Consider the following 26,999-nt stretch of genomic DNA (forward strand, 5'->3'; position numbering starts at 1 on the left):
TGCTACTCTGAAACCTGTCTAGTGTAAATGTACATTTTGACCAGTGCAGCAGAGAACAGGATATAATCCCTAACCTGCAGATGAATTTTTTTCTCTGTGAAATGTACAGTAGAAGGAACAAGTGGTGAAATATTGTGAAAACATGTGTGTACATGTAATATGCTAACTCACTGACAGCAGATGTAACATCAGTTTAAGATTTGATACATTCTGTCTCTGGGGTTATATCCTGCTTTGGAAACAAATCTCTGATTTTTAATGTTTATCTTCAGTTTGCTTATTACAGTTCTGTGCACAAGCTGGGAAGTTGCACACAAAGATGGTAGGATTAGATACATAACTGGCTATTCATGTAATTACCCAATTTCCTTGTGAAACTGCAGTATTTGGAGTACAAAATTGTTTTTTTAAATCTCTAAATTCCATTATTAAATAGTATTACAAGAAATTAAAACTAATTTAGGGATTTTTCCCATGAAGATAAAGTATTTGATTACTGCCAAGATCATTTAGAATCATAAGAGTCTACTCTCTTATTCAGCTCTGATCATCTGTTCCACTAGTTGAAGTTGTAATTGTTGAGGAAAGAAGATTAAGCAAAGAAAGTTTGTTTAATCTTAATGATTTGGCATAACGATTAAGTTGAGAAGCTTGCTGAAAAATTAACCTATATCTTTGCAGAATCTTGTGTATAGTGAGAAGCAATTACCAGAAAGGAGTTTTATATGAGTAGTTTTTTAGGTACATTTAAAAATGGGTTTATGAAGCCCATATCTGTTTAAAAATTGAGGGGATAGAATCTGTTTTGTGTTTCTTTTGAGCACCATTAAATCAAATTTCCGGTATAGTAGACAAGAAAACAAATTGTGGGGAAAAGGTGGAGCATCATAGTAAAATGAAAGAGCTTTGATTTATGCAGGGACAGCTGCTGTTCTAAACCAAAAACGTATGATGGCATAATGACAATGCTTTTATAGATACTTTCTTTTTGTCTGTGTTTCTGCATGTCATAAGCTATATCCCAGTTGTCACTTGGTTCAAAAGGTAACTAGAAAGTTTTCCGGTGTGACAGGATAAGAAATAAAATATTAGTTTAAGTGAGGCAGGTTCAGAAGTTTGTTTGTTTGTTTGTTTTGGAGTGATGGTTATGTTTTTCACAATTAGACAGACCCGTTTCAATAATGCATGTCCAAAAAAGCCAAGTACATTATCTCTGTCTCATGTGACCAAAATCCAGAGGGTCGTCCTAAAAAATTTATCACTTTCTATTTTATGCTCGCCTGCCCGTCTCTGATGCAATTGTTAATGTCCTCTGGGCTGTATACTTCTTTTCTCAGGTAATCTGATGTCTCTTTCCAATTTCAAGCACAGTGGGCAGCTGTCCACACAAATTAGGGTCCGGCTGGAGAAAATGCATTTGATGAAGCTGAGATTTGATATTTATCATATTCCAGTTAATAGCTTCATGAGACCAAATGTTTGTTTGAGGTCATTTTTTATTCTTAAATTGGCCAACTTTATCTATCCAAACTGCTGTTTGTGAGTATTGGAATTAATGCATTCAGGAACATGGAAACAAGATGTCAATTGCAGTTTGGTCTACAGATTGCAAATGCAAGCTAACAAAAATTTGAAAATTTTTAGAAGTGCAGTTTAGAAAACTGAGCACAGCAAAAATTACCAGTATTTCTGAGGAAATTCAGAAGGAAGCTGTGCTTTTGGTGGGCAGAGCTGGCATGTGACTTCTCATTTTGTTTTTCTGCTGAGATTGTTTTGTGGCTATTTCTGATGTGAAAGGAGAGAGGATACAATCTCAGGCTCTCTAACGGCCCTCCCCTTATTTTAACCTAAGGTGAGTTTAACAATATAGCAATAACAGGTGTGGTTTGTCAAACGGAGATGCATAGCATTCAGGAAAGAGGCTTAGCTTCCCTTTTATTTGTTCTGCTGTTAATCATTTTACTCAGGAAGCATTTTACTCAGGAAACCAAACCTAACCATGGATTGAAACAAGGGAGGATCTGATAAAAAGACTGCCCGATGCTTGGGTCAAAGGAGTTGGAGTGTGCTGTGCTGGATATAAACAAGGGAAGATAACTGCTTTCTTCTGACCTCTTTACCTGAAGACCAAGAAGAAGTTTAGTCAGCTATTGGAACAGGCATGCTTAGTGGCTTGTCTTCCTAATTATGAGAATTGTACTGAGTAGTGAACAAGTTGGTACATGAGTAAGAAGAGGCAAAATATACTGATGGTAGAAAAGGCTTAAATTACACCCAGAGATTAATTTTCCGATTAGATTAATGAGAATCCAAGCTGACCTAGTGCTGATGTCCAATGCATTATAAATCCCAGCATCTCCAGTTTAAATTGGACTGAAGTTTGGATATCCTATTACTGTAGTTACAGTAGGTCAGTGGTTCTCAACCTGCGGGCCGCTTGTGGCCCAATTAGCACACAGCGGTGGCCCATGTGATATTCTCAGGGCCATAAATGGGGTGGGGCAGGAGGCCAGGGTGATTAGCACCTTCCACCCTGCAGGATCATGGATCTAGTGACCTCCACTGGAGCAGGCTCCCCGGCACTAGGACTGCAGTGGCAGGCAGGCAGGGTAGGTTGCATAGCTGAGCTACCTGCAGCCGAGGTAGGAAGCCATGGCAAAGGGGGTGCAGCCAGTGCATGGGGGACAGACTGTAGGTGGGTGGCTGGGGGCAGTGCCTGGATGGGGAGCTAGGTACTGTGGCATAGTCCCTGGATGGGGGAGGGGGGGCAGTTATTGGAGTAGGCTGGGGGGGGGGGCCAGTCCCTGCGGGAAGGGAGTTCTGATCTGGACGGAGCACCCTGTCTCTGCAGGACAGGCACCATGAGCGATATGTAATGGAAGCGGCAAGAGGCTCAGGGGGAGCCGGAACGGGGTGGGGCTGCGGGGAAAGGGCAGAATGGGGAGGGGCCATGGGCGAAACAGGGGAGAGGTTCCAGGTTCACTGCTCCAGCCAGGGCCACACCCCACATGGCCTTGGGTGTGGCCGGAAGAGGTGGGACAGGAGGCTAGCCTCACTAAGAGGAAGCTTCACGTGCTGCCCATGGCAGGCACATGTGCCAGCTCAGTGTTGGGGTGGTCTGGATGCTGCAGGGGACAGTCCCAGAGGGGTTGGGTGATGGGGGGGGACATTTCCAGTCTGGGGAGAGGCTTGGGGACAGCCCCTGGGTGCAGGTGCTGAGTGCATGGTGGGGCTGAGTGCATGTGGGATAGTTCCTGGCTGGGGGGCACCCCACACCAGGAAGGGCTTCCCATCTTTGCAGGCAGGCTCCATAGCCACGTTCTCTGGTCGCTCAGCCCAGCTGCACTGCCAGCAGCAACGCGGAAGTGATGGTGGCAATACACCATGCCATGCCACCCTTACAGTAAATTAATTAATTTTAACAGTAATGTTTTGACTTATTTTGCTAATTTAAAATGTTCTTGGTAGACATTTGCTAGTGTTGAAATGAAAGGTAATATATCGATTTGAATCATATTGCTGCCGTATAACAAATACTAAACCTTATTTTTGTGTGTGTATAGAGTGTGGCTGTGGCCCACGTAACACATAGCTGCATATGTGGCTCACAATGGTAAATAGGTTGAGAACTAGAGCCCTGCACAGATACAAATTTATATCTGTGGTTATAAACTGGTATCCGTGGGATTGCAGCGGCGAAAGGAGAGAAACGTGGGGCCGTCTCTCCCGGGAGCCAGCACTGTACCGCCCCAAGCCCTGCCCCATCCCTTCCATGCAGCTGTCTGGGACTCCTGTCTGGGGAGCGGTGTCGCTGGAACACAAGAGCACAACCGCCAGTGATCCTGGTGCCCGCCCCGTGGGCAGGGCTAGGGGGGGTACAGCCGCGCTGGAGGAGCTGCCGGCATGGGACGCTGGCTCCTGGAAGCTGCGGCCCCACGTTTTGCTCCTTTCGCCACTGCAGTTCCAAAGGTATGGATTTATATCCACGGATATAAATTTGTATCCATGCAGGACTCTATTGAGAACCACTGCAGTAAGTCATTCGGGTCAGCTTACATAACTATCTCATTCATAGACACAAGTGACCTAGCTGCCTGGGAGATGCTTCATTTATGTTAGTGAGATCGGAGTAACCTGTTGATATATGATCCATTGAATAAGTACAAATCTGGAGCAAGAAGACAATGTGCTTGGCAGTTTTCCCACATAGAGAGGTGACCTGTTAGCAGCTTTTAAAAGAAAGAAGTACAAAGAGGGAAAATTGGGGAAAAATAGTATGTAAGATGGAAATAGAAATAGAAAGCAAGCATAGTGTTTATGAGAGCATTCATTAACATTCCAGAGGTTGAATAGACATGTCCACCTACAGGTATCTCTCAAATTTAACTTCAAAACAGATGAAGTCACTTGGGGATTAATTCAAGCTCTTTAACAAGTGGAACTGCCAAAAACTGATGTTAACTGCATGATCTCTGACAATAAAATGCTAGTTAATGAAACATTCAATATTAGATCTTCAAACAGCTGCTATAAGTTATTTATTTATGTTGAGCGAGTTTCTACTATTGACTTATACTGAAGAATTCACAATAAATCCTGCTCCTGCAGACAACTATTTAAATTCACAACCAGGATTTTTATATTTCTCTTTTCAATATTTATATATTTTAAAGATGTTAATGTATTTTAACATGTGAAGGGAAATCTGATCTTTAACATTACACACCATTATTGTTTAGCTGGAGAGACTTGACTGGATCTCACTATCATAGTACAGGAAAATAGTTTCTCATGCACTAATATTTGAATTCTTGTATGACATAGTCTGTGTTTTTGTACGGTGATCAGATCTTTTGCAAAATGTGATCACAGAGATAAACTTTGCAATCGGTATGTAATAGTGAATGTACTTGGACAAGTCTCTAGAAGATGGTCCAGTCATAGTGTGAATATTTAATAAATACAAGCAAGCAGGGGATGTGTAGGAAACAGTATGCAGTGGGGCATATTTTTAAGGTGTGGCAAAAGGTGTGCACAAAAACGTGTGCAGTTGTATGCACAAAAAGCCTGCGTTTGTGTGTTTTAATCTCTTATAACTACCTGTCTTTTCTATAGTCTTCAGGCTTGTGCACAAATACCAGTTGTCATAGGAAATGTGAGGTTTTAAGAAGCACCTGTTACAGCCTGCTCAGTTATTGTTTCAATACAACAAAGCACTCTTTCTTAATATGCTGTGTCATGGAGTAGTGTTTAAAGAACTTTTGATAAATGTCCTACATGCACACTCCTGGGATCTAGTGCTTCTATCGGCTTTACCCTATATACTTCCTTTGCACTTTTCCTCATAATCTTTGGATGGATAATAGAGCCCTTCTGTGACATGCATTTCTCAGATTCATTATATTCATGAAACATGTTGCAGGGCTCATCATAAGACCACTGTCTACTCTGAATGTTAAATTGTGCTGCTGAAAATTCCTACAACTGTCATCTTAACATATACGCTTCCTGGTGTCCGGGATGTCTGCATCTCTGTTCTGACCACTATAGCTCTTCTGTCCTCCATTTACAGTGGAGGAGAAGATAAGGGGCTCTCTGACACACAATGCAGGGAAAGCTTCCTTCTCAGATGGTAGGGGATGATAATTAGTACACAAACAGAGTTGTAAAAAGGAATGACTTCTCAGTGTCTGCCACAGAGCTTGCACAGTTTCAGTGTTTCCTCAATGTCAAGGCCTCACTCAAAGTCTGTAGAGAGTTTGTCTGTGAATTTTCAACATTATAATATCAGTCTAAATAGTGACAGCATCAGTAGAATAAACTCTGAAGAGAGATCAAGCAAAACAACTTGTTGCAGCTGATGTCACATGAAGTCCAAATAGAACTTCAGCTTAGTGCTATATATCTTTTATGCTTCTCTTTGTCTACCAAACAGCTGAATGCATCAAACAGATGACTCTCAGCAAATCTTCACCATAGATTTTCTTACAGTTCTCCAAAAAGCACAGAGTTACAAATAAGGCAACTTTATTATCTATGATTTTAGACTTGTAACAGAGACCTTTTTCTGAATAAAATGTTGACACTTCAAAGTATAACCTCTCTTAGCACATCAGAATCTAACTAATAAAATCCTGGAAGGTTTTCCCACTCGAGAGAAGATGGTTTGCAGAGATTCCAATCCCTGATTAACACATAAGTGATGTTCTGCCATAGAAGAATATAATTTCTATTTTCCTTTGATGTCACCAAGTTTGTGTTGGAGGCAGGATGAAGAAAATAAGTTTTGGTTGGCTGGCTCAGTGTTGTTCTAAAATATTTAAAGCTGGCCTACTTAAGATTGCATGGAAGGGTATGCTTGGTTTTTGCCTTCCACTGATCTGTCACTCTGCATTAGTTCTCAAGCTGGGGAAGCAGATTAGATCATATGTTTTTGTATTAAAGACTGTTGATATATAGGCTCTTGTCATTACAGCAGTTTTATTAAAGAAGGTTACTGTCCCCAAGGGGAGACTTAACATGTAGGATTATTTATGCACATATGCCTCTGTCATTTAAAGGGGTTGTTAAAATTGTATTTTAATAGTGGAATGACAAAACGTTCCTTCAGCCTGCTTTATTTATTTTTGAATTAGCTCATAAGACGGAGCAGTGCTAACATTTGCAATTTTTGAGTCCACCTACAGTAAAACTGGCTGTAATAATTGTAAGTGAAGTTAGAGGCTTTGAAGAGGGATGCTGCTCCCAAAGTACAAACTTTTCTATTTTGTGATTGTAAAAAAGGTCTTGTCTATTTTTTTTACGATACTACTTTTTAATATGTGCGATATAACAGGTTCTTTTACAGGGGAGTCAGTCTTACAAATGGTGTTGCGTTCCTGTGATAAAGAATTACAAAGAGGAATTCTGATTAGCTTAAAAGGTTCCTAACAAAATGATCTCAAGAAATCTAATGCCATGGTAATTTTAAGATGAAAAGACTTGCAGTAGAAATTCTCCTTCAGGAACCAGGGAGTCCGATTTCCTACATGGATTGCAACCATTCTCACCGCCCTGTAGATTTTGAGTCATGGTTGTATCAAAGTGCCCTGTATCAAATCAACTCACTGTTGCAATTTCATAATGAAGTCCATTCCTAAAGAGCTTAGAAGAAACCTAAACCCATTATTGACAGAAACAACCTACAGTTTGTGCCAGATGGTTGCAGCATACATTGATTAAAGCTGAACTATTAATCCAAGTCAACCTTGGGTAAGTTAGTCCCAGCTCCACTCCAGCATGAAACCTTATGCTAATCCTGATACTGTCTGTAAGGTACTTTGCTCCCATTCATAACAGGATGGGTTTGATGATATGTAAAGTTTTGTATTTATTTGGGATTTTTTTAAATGCATGTCGTGCTAGTGGCAGGTGCTAATTAAACTTCCTTCTAGATCAGGTATAGTCCAAGCAGCTTTACAAGTTTTCCCCATCAATATGCTTTAATTCTAATCTATAGGGACCACCTTTATGAGTCAGAGGGAAACTCATTCTCCATGTCTTTTCAATCCTTGATTTCTCTGCACAGAGAGACGATGAGTGCCAATTGTGATGGTGGCTTCTTCGAAGTGGATGCCTCCCCACCATGAACTGAGTTGAGTCCAGAGGAATATGTCACCTAGGAAACAGGGTAGCCATTGATAACAGTGGCTTTTGGTTATTGTTGACTTTGGTTGTATTTGAACCATTGAAGGAAGGAATGAGAGCAGCAGAATAAGGACAATTGACTTAAAAAAAACAGACTTTAACAAACGCTGAGAACTGGTAGGTAAGGTCCTATGAGAACAAAATCTAAGGGAAAAAAGAGTTCAGGAGAGTTGACAGTTTCTTAAAGAGACTATATAAAAGGCAAAAATGCAAACTATCTCCGTGTAAAGGAAAGATAGGAAAAATAGTAAGAGTCCAATATGGCTCCATCAGGAGTTCTTTAATGACCTTTAAATCAAAAAGGAATCCTACCAAAAAGTGGAAACATGGATGAATTGCTAAGGAGGAATACAAAAGAATATCTCAAGAATATAGGGACAAAATCAGAAAGGCTAAAGCATAAAATGAGTTACCCCTAGGAAGGAACATAAAAGAGGTAATAAGAGGTTCTTTAAATACATTAGGAGAAAGGGAAGTGTAGGTCCTCTACTTAGCAGAAAAGGAGAGCCAATAAGTGATGACATCAAGAATGCTGAGGTGTTTAATATCTGATTTGCTTCAGTCTTCACTAAAAAGGTTAATGGTGGCCAGATGCTTAACACAATTAATATTAACAACAAAGGAAAAGGAGTGCAAGTCAAAATAGGGCAAGAACAGATTGAAGATCATTTAGTTAAATTAGATGTATTCAAGGTGGCAGGACTTGCTGAAATTCATCCTAGGCTATTTAAGGAACTAGCTGAAGCAATCTCAGAACCATTAGCAATTCTCTTCGAGACCTCATGGAGGTAAGGTAAAGTCCTAGAGGACTGGAGAAGGGCAAACATAGTACCTGTCTTTAAAAAGGGGAACAAAGAGGGTCTGGGGAACTATAGACCAGTCAGCCTAACTTTGATACCTGGAAAAATACTGGAACAAATTATTAAACAATCAGTTTGAAAGCACCTAAAGGATAATAGGGTTATAAGGAGTAGCCAGCATGGATTTGTCAAGAACAAATCATGCTAAACCAACTTATTTTCTTTTTTTGACAGGGTTACAGGCTTAGTGGATGGGGGGGAAGCGGTAGATGTGATGTATTTTGATACAGTCCCACATGACATTCTCATAAGCAAACTAGGGAAATGTAGTCTAGATGTAATTAGTATAAGGTGGCTGCATAACTGGTTGAAGGAACAAGTAGTTATCAATGGTTCATTGTCAGACTGGGAGGGCATATCTAATGGTGTCCCACAGGGGTTGGTCCTAGGTCTGATACTAGTCAATAATTTCATTAATGACTTGGATTAGTGAAGTGAGCTGGGTGGGGTAGCAAGCACTTTGGATGAGAGGATTGGAATTCAAAATGACCTTGACGAATTGGAGAATTGGTCTGAAACCAACAATACAAAATTCAATTGTACGTGCGAAGTACTTCACTTAGGAAGGAAAAATTGAATGCACAACTACAAATGGAGAATAACTGGCTAGGCGGTAATGCTGCTGAAAAGGATATAGATTACTGTGGATCCCAAATTGAATAGGAGTCAACAATATGGTGTAGTTGCGAAAAAGGTTATTATCATTCAGAGGTGGATTAACAGGAGTGACACGTCAGACGCAGGAGGCAGTTATCCCACTTTACTCGTCATTGATGAGATCTCACCTGGAGTTCTGTGTTCAGTTCTGGGCACAATGTTTTAGGAATTGGAGAGAGTGCAGTAGAGAGCAATAAAAATGATCAAAAGTTTAGAGAAACTGACCTATGAGAAGTTTCAGAGTAGCAGCCGTGTTAGTCTGTATTTGCAAAAAGAAAAGGAGGACTTGTGGCACCTTAGAGACTAAGAGATTTATTTGAGCATAAGCTTTCGTGAGCTACAGCTCACTTCATCGGATGCGTTCGGTCCGATGAAGTGAGCTGTAGCTCACGAAAGCTTATGCTCAAATAAATTTGTTAGTCCCTAAGGTGCCACAAGTACTCCTTTTCTTTTGACCTATGAGAAAAGGTTAAAAAAAACCTGGGCATGATTTAGTTTTTAGAAAAGACTGATAACAGTCTTCAAATGTGTTAAAGGGTTGCTATAAAGAAGACCGTGATAAGTTGTTCTCCATGGTCACTGAAGGTAGGACAAGAAGTAATTGGCTTAATCTGCAGCAAGGGAGATTTAGGTTAGATATTAGGAAAACTTTTCTAACTATAAGGATAGTTGAGCTCTGGAATAGGCTTCCAAGGGAGGTTGTGGATTCTCCGTCATTAAGAACATAAGAACGGCCATACTAGGTCGGACCAAAGGTCCATCTATCCCAGTATCCTGTCTTCCAACAGTGGCCAATGCCAGGTGCCCCTGAGGGAATGAACAGAACAGGTAATCATCAAGTGATCCATCCCGTTGCCCATTCCCAGCTTCTAGCAAACAGAGGCTAGGAACACCATCCCTGTCCATCCTGGCTAATAGCCATTGATGGACCTATCCTCCATGAACTTATTTAGTTCTTTTTTGAAGGTCTTTAAGAACAGATTGAACAAACACCTGCCAGGGATGGTCTAGGTCTGTTTGGTCCTGCCTCAGTGCAAGGGGCTGGACTTGATGACTTCTCAAGGTCCCTTCCAGCCCTACGTTTATAATCTTCTAGTAAGAATCTATAATCTGTAATATTGTATTCAGAAATCTTGCATTCCTTATTGGGCTTGTTTTGTCTAATAGATGTCCTTGCCCACTTGCAATTTGTTTTCTCCTCCTCTGCCTGACACTGGTAGACTTAGCACGTGAGCTTGTGGCTTGTTCTTTTAACTGAAAACAAGAAAAACCTTTTGTAAGCTGCTGATGGTTTTCTTCTTTTAGGTTCTATGCAAGTGATGAATAAGACGAGGCGGATCATGGAACAGGGAGGCGCTCACTTCATCAATGCCTTTGTGACAACCCCAATGTGCTGCCCATCCCGCTCCTCTATTCTCACGGGGAAATATGTTCACAACCACAACACCTACACCAACAATGAGAACTGCTCCTCTCCATCCTGGCAAGCTCAGCATGAAATACGTACCTTTGCAATATACCTGAATAACACAGGATACAGGACAGGTAAGACCCATGTACCTAACCATCTCTCCGGCTGCTGACTTGTGAACAAAAAACACCAGGCACAGACCTCGCAGCAAATAGAGAATCCAATGTCCTATCTCTTAGTTTATTCTTGCAAAAAGCCACAGTTTAGCAGGTTGGGGAGTTAGAAATAGGAGGACTCACTCCAGGAACAGCATATCTTTTGTCACGGAACTGAACCCAGGACATGACATACCACATACAGCGCTTACATACTGTACTGGTAAATGATACTTTGATGCTCCTAAGGTGGATAAGGCAGAACCTTCAGTGAAGAGGAAAGAAACTGCAAGAGCGCCAGAGCCTAGACTGAGGGAAGATGGACTTCCTCTTAAAACAGATAAGTTAGTTTAGTAAAACTAGGGAAAGAAGAGAAGAAACATCACCTTGGTCAGTGTGTGTGTGGATTAGGGTGGGGTGACTGGTTACTATGGAGATGATTTTCCAAATAGAGGATTAAGAAAAAATTTGAGCTGAGGACTAGGCAGCAGGAGCAGATGAGCTCTTGAGAAACAAAAGATCCTGTTTGCATGCAAATTTAAAGAGCCTGGGAAGAGGAATGCAGAAAGTATGAGATGCTGCTTCCAGCCCATTTCCTTCTGGTGTCCCCAAACCCTGCAGTGCAAGACCTCGCCTATTACTTTGAGTTTACTAGCACTGAGCTGCTCATTAGCACCTTGTAAGTCAGGAAGCATGATTTCATACAAAATCCTAGGCCAGCATACATTAAGGTAGCTCTTTGAGGCAGGGACTGTTGTTTACCGTATGTTTGTATAGTACCTAGCACAGTAGATTCTTGATCTGGTTGATGCTGCTAGGCACTTCTGCAATATTAATGTTAAATAGTAGCCATGATATTTTCTAACCACTCACATGGGCACTTGGTGCTCAGACAGCAGGGAGCGGTCTTCAAACAAACTGGGTATTTCCTTGCTTTGTTTTGCTCAGATAAAGGCTTGAATTAGTCTTGAAATTGGGGAAGTGTGGCTGCCTAATTACTCGATAGAATTTCCTTTTATTTATCACTCCTGGCATTAACATCTATGACCCTACAAAATGCACATGACGCTAAGGTCATGTTTTCCTGTTTATAATGCACTTGTCCTTTGTTTGCTGCTATTTGATCATTGTAATTGTTGTAATATTCAACGGCCAAATCATGAACACTTGCCATTCTTATTGACTTCAGTAAGAATCACAGATATTCATCTCTTAGGATTTGGACTCAAATTTAAATAGGAAGTTCAAGTAAAAATAGTCAGTTTTAATATACAGTAGACCTAGACACAATTTCAACCTGTCCCAGTTTCAAGCTGTTCCCTGGTACAAACCAAATTTATTGTAACATCTTTGACAAGCAAAACTTACCACTTTTGTGAATGCAAATAGAACAACTGTGTGGTTGACTTTTCTGGTATGAATGAAATCCCCATTTATGCAGATAAATGCAGGGTTTTGTTCATAGAAGCAAATTCGACAGTGGCCACTAACGAAGGCTTGCTGAAATTCTAGAGCATGCTGTTCATATATGATTTGTGGCTTGAATTTACTGATAAGGAGGTGTATCTGCTGTGTGGCAGTGCATTTTACCTGCTTCTTCCAGAGATCTTATCAGATTTATCTGCTTCACTAACTCATCTCAAGGATTCACATTTTAGAAGCTTTGCTATCACGCTCATTATCTCACATTTCAAGAAGAAGCTGCTTAGGAGGGTATTTTCAGCTGTGACAAGTAAAATTTTACTGCTGAAATGTGAGGTCCTGTTTGAAAATGGCTGCAGCCCTGAACAAAGGCCCTGATTCAGGAAAGGCTCCCTGTTAAAGAAATCATGTAAGCACATGCATAAATCTCATTGAAGTCAAAGACAGTAACACTGATTTGCTCTGAGACTATATGATGATTTCGTTTCATGTTAGACTTTTCATTTGAGGGGGGACCTTAAGGAAGGAAGCTCTCGTACATTCACTTTCAAATGGGGAGATTCAAAACTTTAAGGGGAGGTTTTATTTTAAATATTTTATTTATTTTGTAGTTCCTTTTAGCTCCCAGTCCAGTCTTTCTCTCTTTTCTTTATAATTTCTTCCCTCCTTTCTCTTCTTCACCCTCTTCTCTCCTTTACCTTCCTTCATTTCCCTGCCTCTCCCCTTTTCCACCTCTCTAGTTTCTGTATGACTTTGGCCCTCCCCGTTGTGGTTTCAGTGTCTGTCCCTGCATTATGTCCCTGTTGCAGACTAGGATTCTCACCATTCTGTGGGATCTTCCTACCTCTTCTCTTACCTGCACTGTGGTATTTTCCAGTGGCAATAGAAGCAGTGGTTTGGAATTGTTCAGACTCATGCCGTTCCAGACAGATTTATGCAGCCGCTGCCAACACCCCTGGAACAGTGCCACTTAAGTGCAGACAGGAGAACCAGCATGACGCAGGATTCTCCCACACTAGATCGAGTGAAAAAAGTGTAGGAGGGCAAGAGAACAGCATGATAGTCCCACAATCACTTCCTGAGGTTCAGTCTCTGGTAGAGAGTTTAAAAACTACAATCTATCATATTTATAGAGCACCAATCAACATTGCTTGAACGCCATAAACAAGACAGTGAAATCCAGGCTGTATTGAAGTCAATGGGTGGGTGTTTTGTTACCGAATTCAGTAGAGGCAGATTTCACTCAGAGTGATAAGATTCAGGACTGAGCTGTGTTTCACCCTTCTGTGAATCAGTTAAAATAAGCACTGGGACGGTACAGAGCTTGGCTTTTCCTTTCCTTCTGCCACCAAGCATGTAGCAACTAAGAGTATATATGTGTGTCATCATGAGCATTAATTTGGCTTGCAGTCTGGAAAATGCTGGTGTCGTGAGGGGTAACTATAAAGACTGCCTTGTTCTGTCTGTGCATCTCATCCATGCAGACAGTGAGTTCCTGCTCTCTGTACATCAAACAGTCCAACTCAAGAGCTTCTCATATCATTGCCTTATTACACATTGTGGGAAATTATACAGGAAGGACAATTTAGGTAAACACATTAAGTCAGTTGAAGATTCATTTGTGGAAAAGCATGGTGAAAGCTGTGATGCCTGAATCATCATGATGTGAAATAGTGGGCACTGAGGCTCAGACCCTGAGCAGGAGACGTCTAGAATGGAGGGAAAACAAAGAGATCTTGTGATAAACATTTCTGAGTGTCTGAGAATTGACTGCCAAAGATTCCGTGTATAAACATTTACAGAAAGAAGGTTCTGTTTTCCATGAATACACACATCTCTTTCAAGGAAGCGGCACTTAAAATGCAGGATCCACTGTTGTGGAGGTGTTTTTTTTCCTAGTAACAAATACCAAGGTATTTGATTGTAACGCTAACCTAAACTTTTTCTCTAGACATTAATGAGAAAAGTTTTTTTGTTTTTGTTTTTGTTTGTTTGTCTTACCGATTAGGTCTTAACGTTGGTGACTCATTCCAGAATATTATAGGTTTTTTCAGTCTCATCTACAGCCAGGAAATGAAAAGGCTTGTGTATCTAATTAAATTCATCAGAGATAGGGACAGTGGGCCAAATTCAGCTCTGGTGGAAGTGGGTATTGGTTTCAGTGAGGCTTCAGTGGGAGTTACGTTCACTTACATCAGCATTTAACTTGGTCCAAAATGCAGCAGGTGCAACACACATTTATATATGTGGGCCAGATTAGGGTATCCTCATTCATGTTAAGTAGTAAACTACTGCACATGTAGCCCAGTGTTTTAAGTGGGGCTATTCACACAATAAAAGGCTACTCATTTTGAGTCAGGATGGCAGAATCTGGCCTAGTGACATTAGGCTCGTACTTGAATTCTACAAAAAAATTAATAAATACCAGTTTGCATCATTCATTTTTTATGAGCTTAGAGAAATATCATTTTAGGAGGCCTAGCTCTGCTATTATTTGAGGTTTCCTGGGAATAAAAGTAATAATCATACTTAGCACTTTCGCAGGCCTTTACAATAATTAACTAATTAATTCATTAAAATTCAGTCACAATGTTCCATTTCCTCCTGTTAGTATTAGACTAAACAGATACAGTAACTGACTGCATTCAAATAATTATTTTTCTGCATCACTGTCTGAGGCTTTGACATTTCAAAATAACTTTAACATAAATTTAATTCTAAGAAATAGAAGAAATGCTGTTGGTAAATATTTATTATGGGAGGAATGAACCCAGAAAAGATGACTGGATTATAAAGGCAAAATTTTCAGATTCTCAGCTCATCCCTGCAGCATCCTGCTTTCCAGTGTTGTTATTTATTACTTCTATTATAGTAATACTTGGAGACCCCAACTGAGATTATACAGTGCCTGGCACAGTGGGGTCACAAATGCATAGTAAGAGACAGCCTGTGCCTTGAGGAGCTTATAGACAAGACAGACAAAGTTGGGAGGAAAAACAGATGTCAAGTGATGATGTGACTCGCCCAAGGTCACTCAGCAGGTCACTGGCAAAGCTGAGAGCGGAAGCAAGGTTTTCTAGCTTGCAGTCTGGTGCCCTAGCCACTAGATCATGCTTCCTCCCACTGGGAGTTCTATGCATGTTGGGAAAGAATGTATCCCAACTCAGATAACTCCCTGAACCCAGGAAAGCAGAATTTTGTACTAGATGAGGAACTTGGATTAAAATTTTCAATAGTGCGTAAGTCACGTAGGTGCCTAAATTCCGTTCTCAGATGTCACTTAGGCACTTAAGTTCCTAAGTCCATTGACTTTCACTGACTTTCAACTACTATTTGCCTAAGTCACATTACTCTCTGTTTTGAAACATCCTAGCAGGGGCTGTCAGACCAATAATACCCCATTTGTAGGCAGTTTTGGAGACCTCTATGCTTGAAAATAACTTGGATGGAGGATTTTTGCGTATAAAATTTACTATGGTAGCAGTCATTGCAGGGAGCAACCGGGTGCCATGTTAAAAGGAACAGAAGTGAAGGGCAGATCTATAGCCCATAATCCACTGCCTCTAACTTCGTTATCTTCTCTGGCAGGCAGGGCCTGTAGCAGTGCAGTATAGGGAGAAATTTCTGCAGGGAAATTAGGGAGAACAAAATCTTCCGGGAACAGGCTCTTGGATTTCTGGTCTTCTGTGTATTGGAGTCAGGAGAGTGGCTCCAACTCTCGCCTTATGTAACTGACTAGTGCGGAATCTGGCCTCCTCCACAGTGTATATCGACAGGGCTCTGAGCATTTGTAACTTACTATGTAAATGTACTGTGAGCTCTTGTAGAATTAAGAGGGAACATGCTATCTGGAACTCTGTTTCCCTGGCTCCTCCCCCTGACTGAATGTCCGAACCACAGCTGGGCTTCATGCAGAGGCTGCAGAAATGAGGCATCTGTACACTAGAGAGGATTCCACTGCATAGCCACCTATCCCCTCTGGCTACCTCCTATGACTTAGTCTACAGGCTTCCCTAAGCATTCTGTAGAAGAGAGGAGCATATGCCCTTCTATAAATATCTTTCTAACTTAGATCCACAGTGTAGTCAGGGTCCAACAATGCTTGTCTCTGTACCTGACATGAAAACATCCATGGCTGTAGAAGTAAACCAAAAAAAGTATCTGTGGTTTCCTTTTGCCTAGCCACATATCACTGGCACCTCTCCCTTTCCCTTTTGCGTGACTGTATCTGTTTTCAGCATTAGATATTTCAGATTGTCAGAAACACCTCATCTTTTTTCCAGTAATTTACTCTTATGATAGGATGCCAATTCTAGCATTTAAAGTATAATGGCTTTGTCATATTGATTTATCATTTCTGCCAAGTAGCAATTTTTTGTGTGTTATTTCTTAAAAATAGGATTCTTATCTCATAGCCTTCAAAACAGCAAAACGCTAAATAGAATATTTGCACATTATCAAAATGCTTTCAAAATCCATGTTACATCATTTAGGACCATAGTATTTACAGATTAAAAAGACCTATCAGATTGTGTCTAACAGAGCATGCACCAGATATTAGGCAGGATCTTAGCCAAAAGACTGAGCAGAGATTTTCCCTGTATTGTCTAGGATCTCTGTCCATCTAGGCATGTATTTCACACTCCTCATTATGATAACTGAGTACTTCCTTTCTAATGGTATTCTCCAGAACTCTGTCTTTTGCAGAACTGTCATTCAGCTTTTCAAAATCATATTGATGCACAACATCTCTAAGACACCCTTATTTTTTATGACTGCAGAGGCTAATCCACAGAGTGGTAAGGTTACAATCAAACTCCAAGCAACAACTCTAATGCAGCTTCTAAAGACGGCTTTTCTAAGTGCTCAGACAGATTGTATGTGGCCCGTACTGTTTACAGACTCATCCAGCGCAGCAGCAACATGTGGTTTGGTAGGGTAGTGGGAAAGTTTGACTTGTTGTATCCAGCTCAAAGACAAAGCAATAGATTTTTTGAAATCTCTTAATGGAAGAGTCTAGCAGAACAGAACATGGTACAGTAACTTCTCACTTAAAGTCATCCCGGTTAACCTGGTTTTGTTGTTAGGTTGCTGATCAATTAGGGAACATGCTCATTTAAAGTTGTGCAGTGCTCCCTTATAACGTTATTTGGCAGCTGCCTGCTTTGTCCACTGCTTGCAGGAAGGGCAGCCTGTTGGAGCGAGCTGGTAGGGGCTTGGAACCAGAGTGGACCAGCAGCTCCCCTATCAGCTCCCCATTCCCCTAAGTTCCCTGTGTGGCAGCCGCTCAGCAGGCTATCAGTTGCCAGCAGTTCAGCTGTCCCTCCCCCCACTGCCATGTGCTGCTCCTGCCCTCTGCCTTGGAGCTGCTCCCGGGAGCCTCCTGCTTGCTGTGAAGGGGAGGGGAGAAGAGGGGGGCTAATTTCAGGGTGTCCCCCTGCCCCCTACTCCTGCCTGCCCCTCCCCCCCCCACTTACCCCTTCTCCATATAGAGCAAGATGGGCACAGGACAGAGAGAGATTGCTGGTGCATCTCAACTTCCTGATCTTTTTAAAGGCAATGTACTTAGAATGGTGTCGGGGCAATGCACATCTCTCTCTCTCTCCCACTATTTCACATCATGATGATTCAGGCATCACAGCTTTCACCGTGCAAAGAGGAAATGTTACATCTGAAGACTGGAGGATAAATCCTAAGAATGTGATTCTTTTTGGGCTTGTGTTGCAAAAAGAGGTAGTAATGCCATGTGGTCAGTTTGTAATGTACTATACTTTGAGGAGTTTGGGGAGGAGGGCAGAGGGGGAAGCATTCTGGGAAAGTAGCAAACTAGAATAGTCACAGCTCGCCGTCAAGATCTGTAAAGGTTTGAGTGGACTGACCTAGTGGCAGGGCATTGCATTGCTAAATTGAGTTCTGAATTACATTTCCAATGTTACTGCTTTCCACCTCTGGCATCAACTGAGGGAAACAATGTAGTCATGTTTCAGAGTAACAGCCATGTTAGTCTGTATTTGCAAAAAGAAAAGGAGTACTTGTGGCACCTTAGAGACTAACCAATTTATTTGAGCATAAGCTTTCGTGAGCTCTCAAATAAATTGGTTAGTCTCTAAGGTGCCACAAGTACTCCTTTTCTTTTTGCGAATGTAATCATGACATTCTTGGCAATCTCCTATCTAATCTTAAAACAAACCAGTTTGAGAATATGGCTGATAGGGCTTTTCTCCATTCAGCACGTGCCGGCTTATTTCAGGAAAAGGGATCTGGGCCTTACAAATGTAATCTTGCTTCCTTTACTTGAATAGTCCCATTGGTTTTAATGGGAGCACACTCTGTCCCATTGTTTCCATTGGGCCTACCTACCTGAGAGAGACAAACAGGAGTTGGCTTATTATCTACATTCTTCTGTTTTAATTCCTTGTTGACCACTTCAAAATATTTTGGTAAAATTCTTCTCTTTTAGTTGGCTCCACTCACCGCCCCCATCAGCCAGCCTGAGCCAGTAAATAGCCACAGGGACTGAGCCTTGGCTGCAGCTGAGGAATGTGCATTACAGATTCAGGAGGGTGCACAAAGATATTGTAAAACGTACCTTTATGTTCCCTTAGGTGTGTACCAGACCCATCCCCTGGCATAAATTAGAGCAGTCTAGTGGCTGCTGTAATTGCACTGGCTGCCGATGGCCCCCTAGGGCTTTTAGAGCAATCAGGAATCATCGGACCATCGGGATATCCTTTTTCACTCCAGCCCCAAATTCTAAATCAACTTCTGGGAGAAGGGGATGGGTATGAGCCCTGACCCCTGCTCAAACTCTAAGCCAGTAGAGGTTTCTCTGCAGTGATGGGTGGGATACACAAGCTTTAGGGCAGCTTTGTGCCAACAGCATACTGTAATGCACAGTGTGCAACAGACTTTTTAAAGAATGCACCTAATACTTCTCTTTCTTTAATCCTAGCTGACTGTTAAGTTCCTCAAAGATTTCATCATTTTCAAGGACTATGTGGCAGATGCACTAAATCTCTGATTTCCAGCAAACATTTCCTGGTTTTAAAAAAAAATCCCTGAGAGCCAAATTGTGCCATTGCTTGTACCCAAGAATCAATGGAGTTGGATGGGGTTTGAGGTGCAAAATGTGGCCCTAAACTCTCCTTTTCATCTTTCAAAAAGGATTTTGTGTATAAGAACCTATTGTGTATTTTCTGTGGCTCATAAGATTTATAACTATTACTGAGCTAATAATACTTATGGCTAATATTTTAACTTTTTGCGGCAGAGCTACAATTCCTATTATTGCTAAATGCTAAGGGTCAGATTTTCAACTGGTCAGTTCAACACAATTTTCAGAAGAGCTCAGGAGCTCAGCTTCCATTTAGGCACCTAATTGAAGGCCAGATTTTCAGTAGCGCTACCTAATGTACTGAGGTCTTTTGAAAAACTGGCCTTTTATTTTGGTGCCTAACAGAGCTGAGCTCTTCTGAAAAACTGTCCCTGAGGGACAGATTTTATACTGACTACCATTGGAGTAAATGGCCACATTCTTAACTGAGATCTATCAATGTTACACCACTTTAAATCCATTCACTTTGTTGGACTTAATCCTAGAGTACACTACCAGTGTGAATGCAGAATTTGGTCCGATGTGAGTTCTGAACTTGACCTTGAGAGTTTGTGCTTGTTGTTAGTCCACATAAATATCCTGCGTTGCTGAAAACTCTCTCATTTACACATGATTTTATCCGAATGCCTTTTACAAAGCAAGAAAGTGTTACAAAATAATTTTGGCTAGATACATAATAGGAATCAGAGCAGAAATGCTGCTTTTCCGTTCAAAACTGAATAGTTGCGAATTTTAGCTCAAACACTTGACCTGGAAAAATTAGAAACAGAAACAGAAATTCAGAGGAATAAACAAACTCATATGGCAAACTTTCAGATTGGCAGCTAAAAACCTTAACAAATGGTTGGAAAGACGGCTACTAAAAATATATCAGAATGAACACAAAGTTCTACAAAGTACTTGACACATGTTATCCGATTTGGAATGTAGAAGGTTAATGGTTATGGCACAGAGGTTTGAAGTTAATCACTGCAGGTGTATGCAGTTTAACAGGGTGTTAACTGGGTAGCAGGTGGATATAAATAAGTAGCACAGGGGGTATATAAAGAGTTTTGAGGGGAAGAAGTAATAGTATAAACTCTTAGCTCTTGTACCCCGTAATAAGGAGAAGCCTGACTTTGCTTTTCTGAGCTTCAATCTTCATTGCGCTATTTTGTTAACAAAACTATTTAGAAATATAAATCTGTATGCTAAAATTTGGGAATCACGTAAATTAAATTGGAGATGAGAGAGCCCTATTAGGCTGTTTCTAGGTCATTCAACCCAGGGCAAGAATGCTGCTTATAATATATTTTTCTAGTGCATAATCCCACTGTAGGCTTAAATATCATAAGAGATTTAGCTTCCACTGCTTCTCATGGGGGAAACTATTCCATAATGTAACATATCACCGTCAGGAAGTTATTAATGATATTCCACCTGTGCATTTGTTTCTTAATTTCATCTTGTTACCTATTTTAAAGGAACATAAGCACTCTGATTTTATTGTTAAACTGAAGTGCATAAAGATTCTTGATCCCTAGTTAACAAAAACTTATCTAAATAAAAAAGAAACTGATTATATAGCACTAAATATGACTTGAACTCCATTGTCAAGGCGAATGAGTGAAGAGAAGTAACTGTGGCCTTGATTCTCTCTCTCACCAATTTTACATTCATGAAACTCCATTGACGTCTGCAGAATTACTCCCAATCTAAACTGGAATAAGTGAGATTAGACTCAGGGTAAATCTACACTGCGAAATTAGGTCAATATTATAGAAGTTGATTTTTAGAAATCGATTTTGTACAGTCGATTGCGTATGTCCACACTAAGCGCATTAAGTCGGCAGAGTGCATCCTCACTACTGTGGTTAGCATTGACTGACGGAGCGGTGCTCTGTGGGTAGCTATCCCACAGTTCCCGCAGTCTCTGCCACCCATTGGAATTCTGGGTTAAGCTCCCAATGCCTGATGGGGCAAAAACATTGTCGCGGGTGGTTTTGGGTACATGTCGTCAGTCTCCCCTCACTCCAGGAAAACAACTGCAGACAATCGTTTCGCGCCTTTTTTTTGTGCAGACACCATACCACGGCAAACGTGCAGCCTGCTCAGCTCAGCTCACCGACACAGCCGCTGTTGTGTCCTAGGTGCTGCTGGCAGCAGACGGTGCAGTAGGTCTGCTAACCATCGTCATCCACCGCTTCCGCTGCAACTCTGCTCTCCTGCAGTTCGGGGGGGTCTGTTCTGGTCCTCCTGGGTACTGCTAACCATCGTCATACACTGCTTCTGCTGCAACTCTGCTCTCTTGCAGGCGCCATAACACAGCAAGCATGGAGCCCATTCAGATCATCGCGGCAGTTATGAGCTTTGTAAACACCTTGCACATTATCCTGCAGTATATGCAGAATCAGAACCTGAAAAAGCAGGCGAGGAGGCGACGGCAGCGTGGTGACGAGAGTGATGAGGACATGGAAACAGACTTCTCTCAAAGCACGGGCCCCGGCAGTTTGGCCATCCTGGTGGCAGTGGGGCAGGCTCATGCCGTGGAATGCCGATTCTGGGCCCGTGAAACAAGCACAGACTGGTGGGACCGCATAGTGTTGCAGGTCCCGGATGATTCCCAGTGACTGCGAAAATTTCGCATGCGTAAGGGCACTTTCATGGAACTTTGTGACTTGCTTTCCCCTGCCATGAAGCACAAAAATAAATAAACACGCTTGCTTTTAAACCATGTATTATATTTACAAAGGCACACTCACCAGAGGTGCCTTCTCTGGCTTCATGGTCCAGGAGCCCGTGTTGGGAGGGTATTGGCTCCAGGGTGATAAACATTTCCTGGCTGTCGGGAAGAATGGTTTCTCCACTTGCCTGCTGTGCGCTATCCTCGTCGTCCTCCTCCTTCTCATCCCCAAAATCCTCATGCCTGTTGCGTGAGACTCCCCGCTTGCAGGTGTCTACAGAAAGGGGTGAGGTAGTAGTAGGAGTTGGATGCAGTTCATCATAGAAGCGGCATGTGTGGGGCTCTGACCCAGAGCGGCCATTTGCCTCTTTGGTTTTTTGGTAGGCTTGCCTGAGCTCCTTAATTTTCATGCAGCATTGCTGCGGATCCCTGTTGTAGCCTCTGTCTATCATGCCCCTGGAGATTTTGGCAAATATATTGGCCTTTCGTCTTTTGGAACGGAGTTCTGATAGCACGAATTTGTCTCCCCATACAGTGATCAGATCCAGTACCTCCCGTTCGGTCCATGCTGGAGCTCTTTTGCGATTCTGGGACTGCATGGTCACTTGTGCTGATGAGCTCGCCACACTGGCCAAACAGGAAATGAAATTCAAAAGTTCCCAGGACTTTTCCTCTGTACCTGGCTAGTGCATCTGAGTTGAAAGTGCTGTCCAGAGCAGTCACAATGGAGCACTCTGGGATAGCTCCCGGAGGCCAATACCATCGAATTGCATCCACACTACCCCCAAACTTGACTCGGCGATGTCGATTTCAGTGCTAATCCCTCATCGGGGAGGAGTACAGAAATCAATCTTAAGAGCCCTTTAAGTCGACAAAAATGGCTTCGTCGTGTGGACGGGTGGAGGGATAAATCGATCTAACGCTGCTAAATTGGACCTCAACTTGTAGTGTAGACCAGGGCTAAGTCCCTTTATCCTTAACTCCCAGTGTTGCGCCTTGGCATCACAGCCCAGGTGGGATGAAATGAGATGAATAATTTCCCCCATCATTCTAATGATCCAGCTAGGAACAGCCTCTTAATTTCCACTTGAATTTAGAGCCATGGAAAGAGATTTGAATATCCTTTCTGTTGTAACATTTCATTTTTTGGAAATGTATCCTTAAAAATCTAAAAATGATCATAAAAAAGCCTTGTAAGAATGGGTAGGGAAGAGCATTGACTTGAGAGTTTGCCATGGTCGTAAATGCACTCTTTTCGATCATTTTCAAACTGAGAAGGCTGTTCTTTTGGTTTTGCTCTGTAGACTGCTTGTTGTCAGGCCAGATTAACTTTTTAAGCCATGAATTTGGGGACCTAATATATTTATAAATTAATTGTTATCAAAAGAAATCTTTGTATCAATCCACAACAAGCAGCAAATTATTACGTGCTCTGTTCTTGTTTTTTATCCTTCAGCAAAATGTTTCATCAAACTCTTGCTGCAACTCCAACATGCACTAAAAGCTCTTCCAGGTGGTTGGGAGTGGTGGAAACTTTGGGGAGCCGAGAACTTGGTGGGGTCATAAAATCTGGCAGGAGAGGTTACCTTGTATACAGGACTTGTCATTTAGTTTCATCCTATCTGCCATAGACCCTGCTTCACCTATTCATGGGAGAGACTATGTTGTGTAGTCGTTTTTTTAAACCCACTTTATTATTATTACATATATAAAAAGCATTTAAAACCATCTGGATATATTTTTACAGTTACTTCATAGACTGGATGTTGGAACACAGCTGTGCATATATAGCTGTGGTCCCTGAAAATGTTTGCTAATGAAATCCTGGAGCAGTCTGGAGCTGGATGCACTGAAGGCTTGCATTCTCCACTGAGCAGCTGTCTATTTTGATGGGCTGGACTGAAGCAGAAAAAGAAAATTGTGTTAGACAGAAGCTTTACGCTATGAAAGCAAAATCTTCCCCAGCAGAAAAAGAGCTTTACTGTAGCTCCATATTCTGTAGCACAAAGAAGCAACGTTCGGAAGAGTTTAAATAATGAGCTTTTTAAGGTTCTTGAGAGGAAGGAAGGGAGAAAGAGAGATGTGAAATGGAAGGTTAGAAACAGTAGAGAAAATTACTTTGACATCCATGAAAGATTATAAAGCCGTCCTGAACATACAATGATGGATATGCAAAAGGTGCTGGAAGGAACTTCCCTCCGACTTTCCTTTAATGCCTCTGCTGAATGACAATGAAGTAATTCTTTGCAGAGTCCTGCTTTCCTGCGTTCTTTAGCTGGCTCAGCCAAAGGCTTGAGGAACTGACTGGTAAACTGGAAACTGGGCTTCCATGAATGGGGTGAGGAGCGGTGCCAAATTTAACTCTGTTTGGATATAATATATGGATGAGGCACAAAAGCCTTTAGACTGCCTTGTACATACCTGCCATGGTAGACAACAGTCAATATCTCAATCCATTATCCCCTGATACTGGGCCAAAACAAAACAAAATCTCCTGCTCTGTTTAGTTACCCACATATCATTGTGGTTTGCCTTTCACTTTCTAAATATTGGATGTTGCTCAGAAAGCAAAGTCATTTGAGAAAGTATTTGTGCTGTACAACCCTCTAAAACAGAGGTGGGCTAAACTAAGGCCCTCAGGCCCCATCGGGCCTGCGGGAACATCCTGCCTGGCCCCTAAGCTCCCGGCCAAGGAGGCTAGCCCCCGGCCCCTTCCCTGTTGTCCTCCCTCCCCCGCAGTCACGCTGCCATGTGGGCAGCACTCTGGGCAGCGGGGCTGTGCACTGCTGCAGGGCAGCGTGGCAGCGTGTCTGGCTCCAGCTGGGTGGCGCGGCTGCCAGACATGCTGCTCTGAGCAGCATGGTGAGGGGGCCGGGGCGGGGGGTCCCGGGGGACAGTCGGGACAGGGAACGGGGGGATTGGATAAGCGTGGGAGTCCCGGGGGGCCTGTTGGGGGAGGGGGTGTGGATAGGGGTTGGGGGGGGCAGTCAGGGGACATGGAATGGGGGGGTGGAGTCCTGGGGGGCTGGTTTGGGGAGTGGGCTACCGGGAGGGGGCGGTCAGGGGACAAGGAGCAGGGTGGGTTGGATGGGTCAGAAGTTCTGAGGGGGGCAGTCGGGTCAGGAAGTGGGAGGGGTCGAATAGGGGGCGGGGGCCAGGCTGTTTGGGGAGGCACAGCCTTCCCTACCTGGCCCTCCATACAGTTTTGCAACCCCAATGTGGCCCTTGGGTCAAAAAGTTTGCCCACCCCTGCTCTAAGAGGACGTGACAATTTTTATCCATTTACAGTAAAGTGGATTTTGCTTTGCTAGTTGCTGTCCTCTTAGTTCGTCTGATTTTGGTGACTGTGGTCTCATTAAAGTGGGAAGTGTCATCTGTTGATTAGAACAGGGGAACTAGAATTCTTCACAATGCTGCTGACTCGGTCACAGACTTACAAGAGAGAAGGTGGGTGAGGTAACATCTTTCACTGGACCAACTTCTGCTGGCGAGGGAGACGAGCTTTTGAGTTTATACAGCCCTCTTCTGCAGTTCTGGGCTTGTATTCACCTATAGAACTACAGCAGTGCAGCTGCGCCACTGTAGCACTTTAGGGACGACACATTTATGCCAACAGGAGAGCTTCTCCCGTTGGTGTAGTTAATCCAGCTCCCTCAGAGGCGGTAGGTATGTCGACAGGAGAAGCTATCCCATTGATGTAGCTCTGTTTACACAGCGGGTTAGGTTGGTATAACTGTGTTGCTCAGGAGTGTGGATGTTTCACACCCCTGAATGATGTGTATATATACCTATACAGATCTATGGTGTAGACCAGGCCTCACTCATGTCACAGCTAAATACAAAATAGAACAGATTGTTTAGCATAAATAACTAACACACATTTCAAGGGCCCATTCAAGGTGAAGTGGCCCATTAACACCCTCGGAGAGAAGAGGAAGTGGGGAGGAAAAGCAGAGGGGCATGGTGGGGTTGTAATAAGGCATGAATCCAGAGTCACTGTTCAGTCCATGACTTCTAGTGTCTAGCAAAGTTATGGATTTAAGCTCCCAGGCTTGTCTTTTGAAAGTGTTGTGCTGGTTTCCTTTGAGGATGACAACTTATAAGTCTGATATAGAGTGATCGCTTTGTGAAAAGTGTTCATCCACAGGTAATGTGATTTTTTTTTTTTGTCTTTTATCATTTTCCTACGTGAGTTCATTCAAGAGCGCAGTGATTGTCTGGTTCACCCACATGGTTGCTATCGGGTCATTTAGTGCACTGGATGAGGTACACCGCGTGTTGTGATAGGCATGTGTAGGACTCATGGATCTTGAAAAATGTGTTGTGGAAGTTGTTGATCACTGTAGTAGTGGAGATATGACTGCAGGTTTTGTGCTGTGTCTGGTACTGCATTGAGTTGGTGTGTCTTGGTCTGTGAGGAACTTGCTTCTGATGATGAGCTTGGAGAGGCTGGGGGGTTGTTTGAAGGCAAGAAGAGGGGATTCAGAAAAGATTTCTTTCAGGATGGGGTCACCCACCTTTCCTGTAATATTCTGGGATCAATATGGCTACGACACCACATACAGACTTACAAATCAGTTAACCCACCTGTGGCTCAGTTATTCATCTATAAAATAACAAAAACAATGTTAACCCACCTTTGAAAAGTTGTTTAAGCTCCTTGGATGACTTTCAAAATATTTACTATATTTATTCATTTATGTCTCTTCGATGGATCTTCTATCTCCACATCCTGTCTTCTGCATATTAGACCATAATTCTTTCAGCACTTCCATCTGTTTTAAAAGATCTCAGATTTTGACTCCATTAGTCATGGCTAGGGAGACACATTAGTTGACCACCTTAATTTTCTGTTGAAGAGGATGATGGATAAACTTTTTTTCCAATTACATTTTGAAATTCTGCTGTAGCTCTTCAGGTCGGACCTTTTTCACTAAATGTCCCTGGGAAGTTGTCCATTTATTCACTGCTTTGAAATATTTCCATCTTTATTGCTAGTCCCGTGTTCCCCATCGTGCTAGTTCCACTGAGC

The 26,999-nt window shown here is 42.3% G+C and overlaps 1 protein-coding gene across 8 annotated transcripts in view; it reads left to right on the plus strand.

Moving 5' to 3' along the window:
• SULF2 (sulfatase 2) overlaps positions 1–26,999 on the plus strand; it is a 235,256-nt gene that overhangs the window by 145,762 nt on the left and 62,495 nt on the right. For all 8 annotated transcript variants that reach the window (XM_043526701.1, XM_043526699.1, XM_037916013.2 and 5 more), the window contains one exon: positions 10,509–10,748. In XM_043526701.1, coding sequence (XP_043382636.1) covers positions 10,509–10,748 — 240 coding nt within the window. The remainder of the gene's footprint in view (positions 1–10,508; positions 10,749–26,999) is intronic.

Source organism: Chelonia mydas, chromosome 13 (genome assembly GCF_015237465.2).
Source record: "Chelonia mydas isolate rCheMyd1 chromosome 13, rCheMyd1.pri.v2, whole genome shotgun sequence".
Classification (NCBI taxonomy): domain Eukaryota; kingdom Metazoa; phylum Chordata; order Testudines; family Cheloniidae; genus Chelonia; species Chelonia mydas.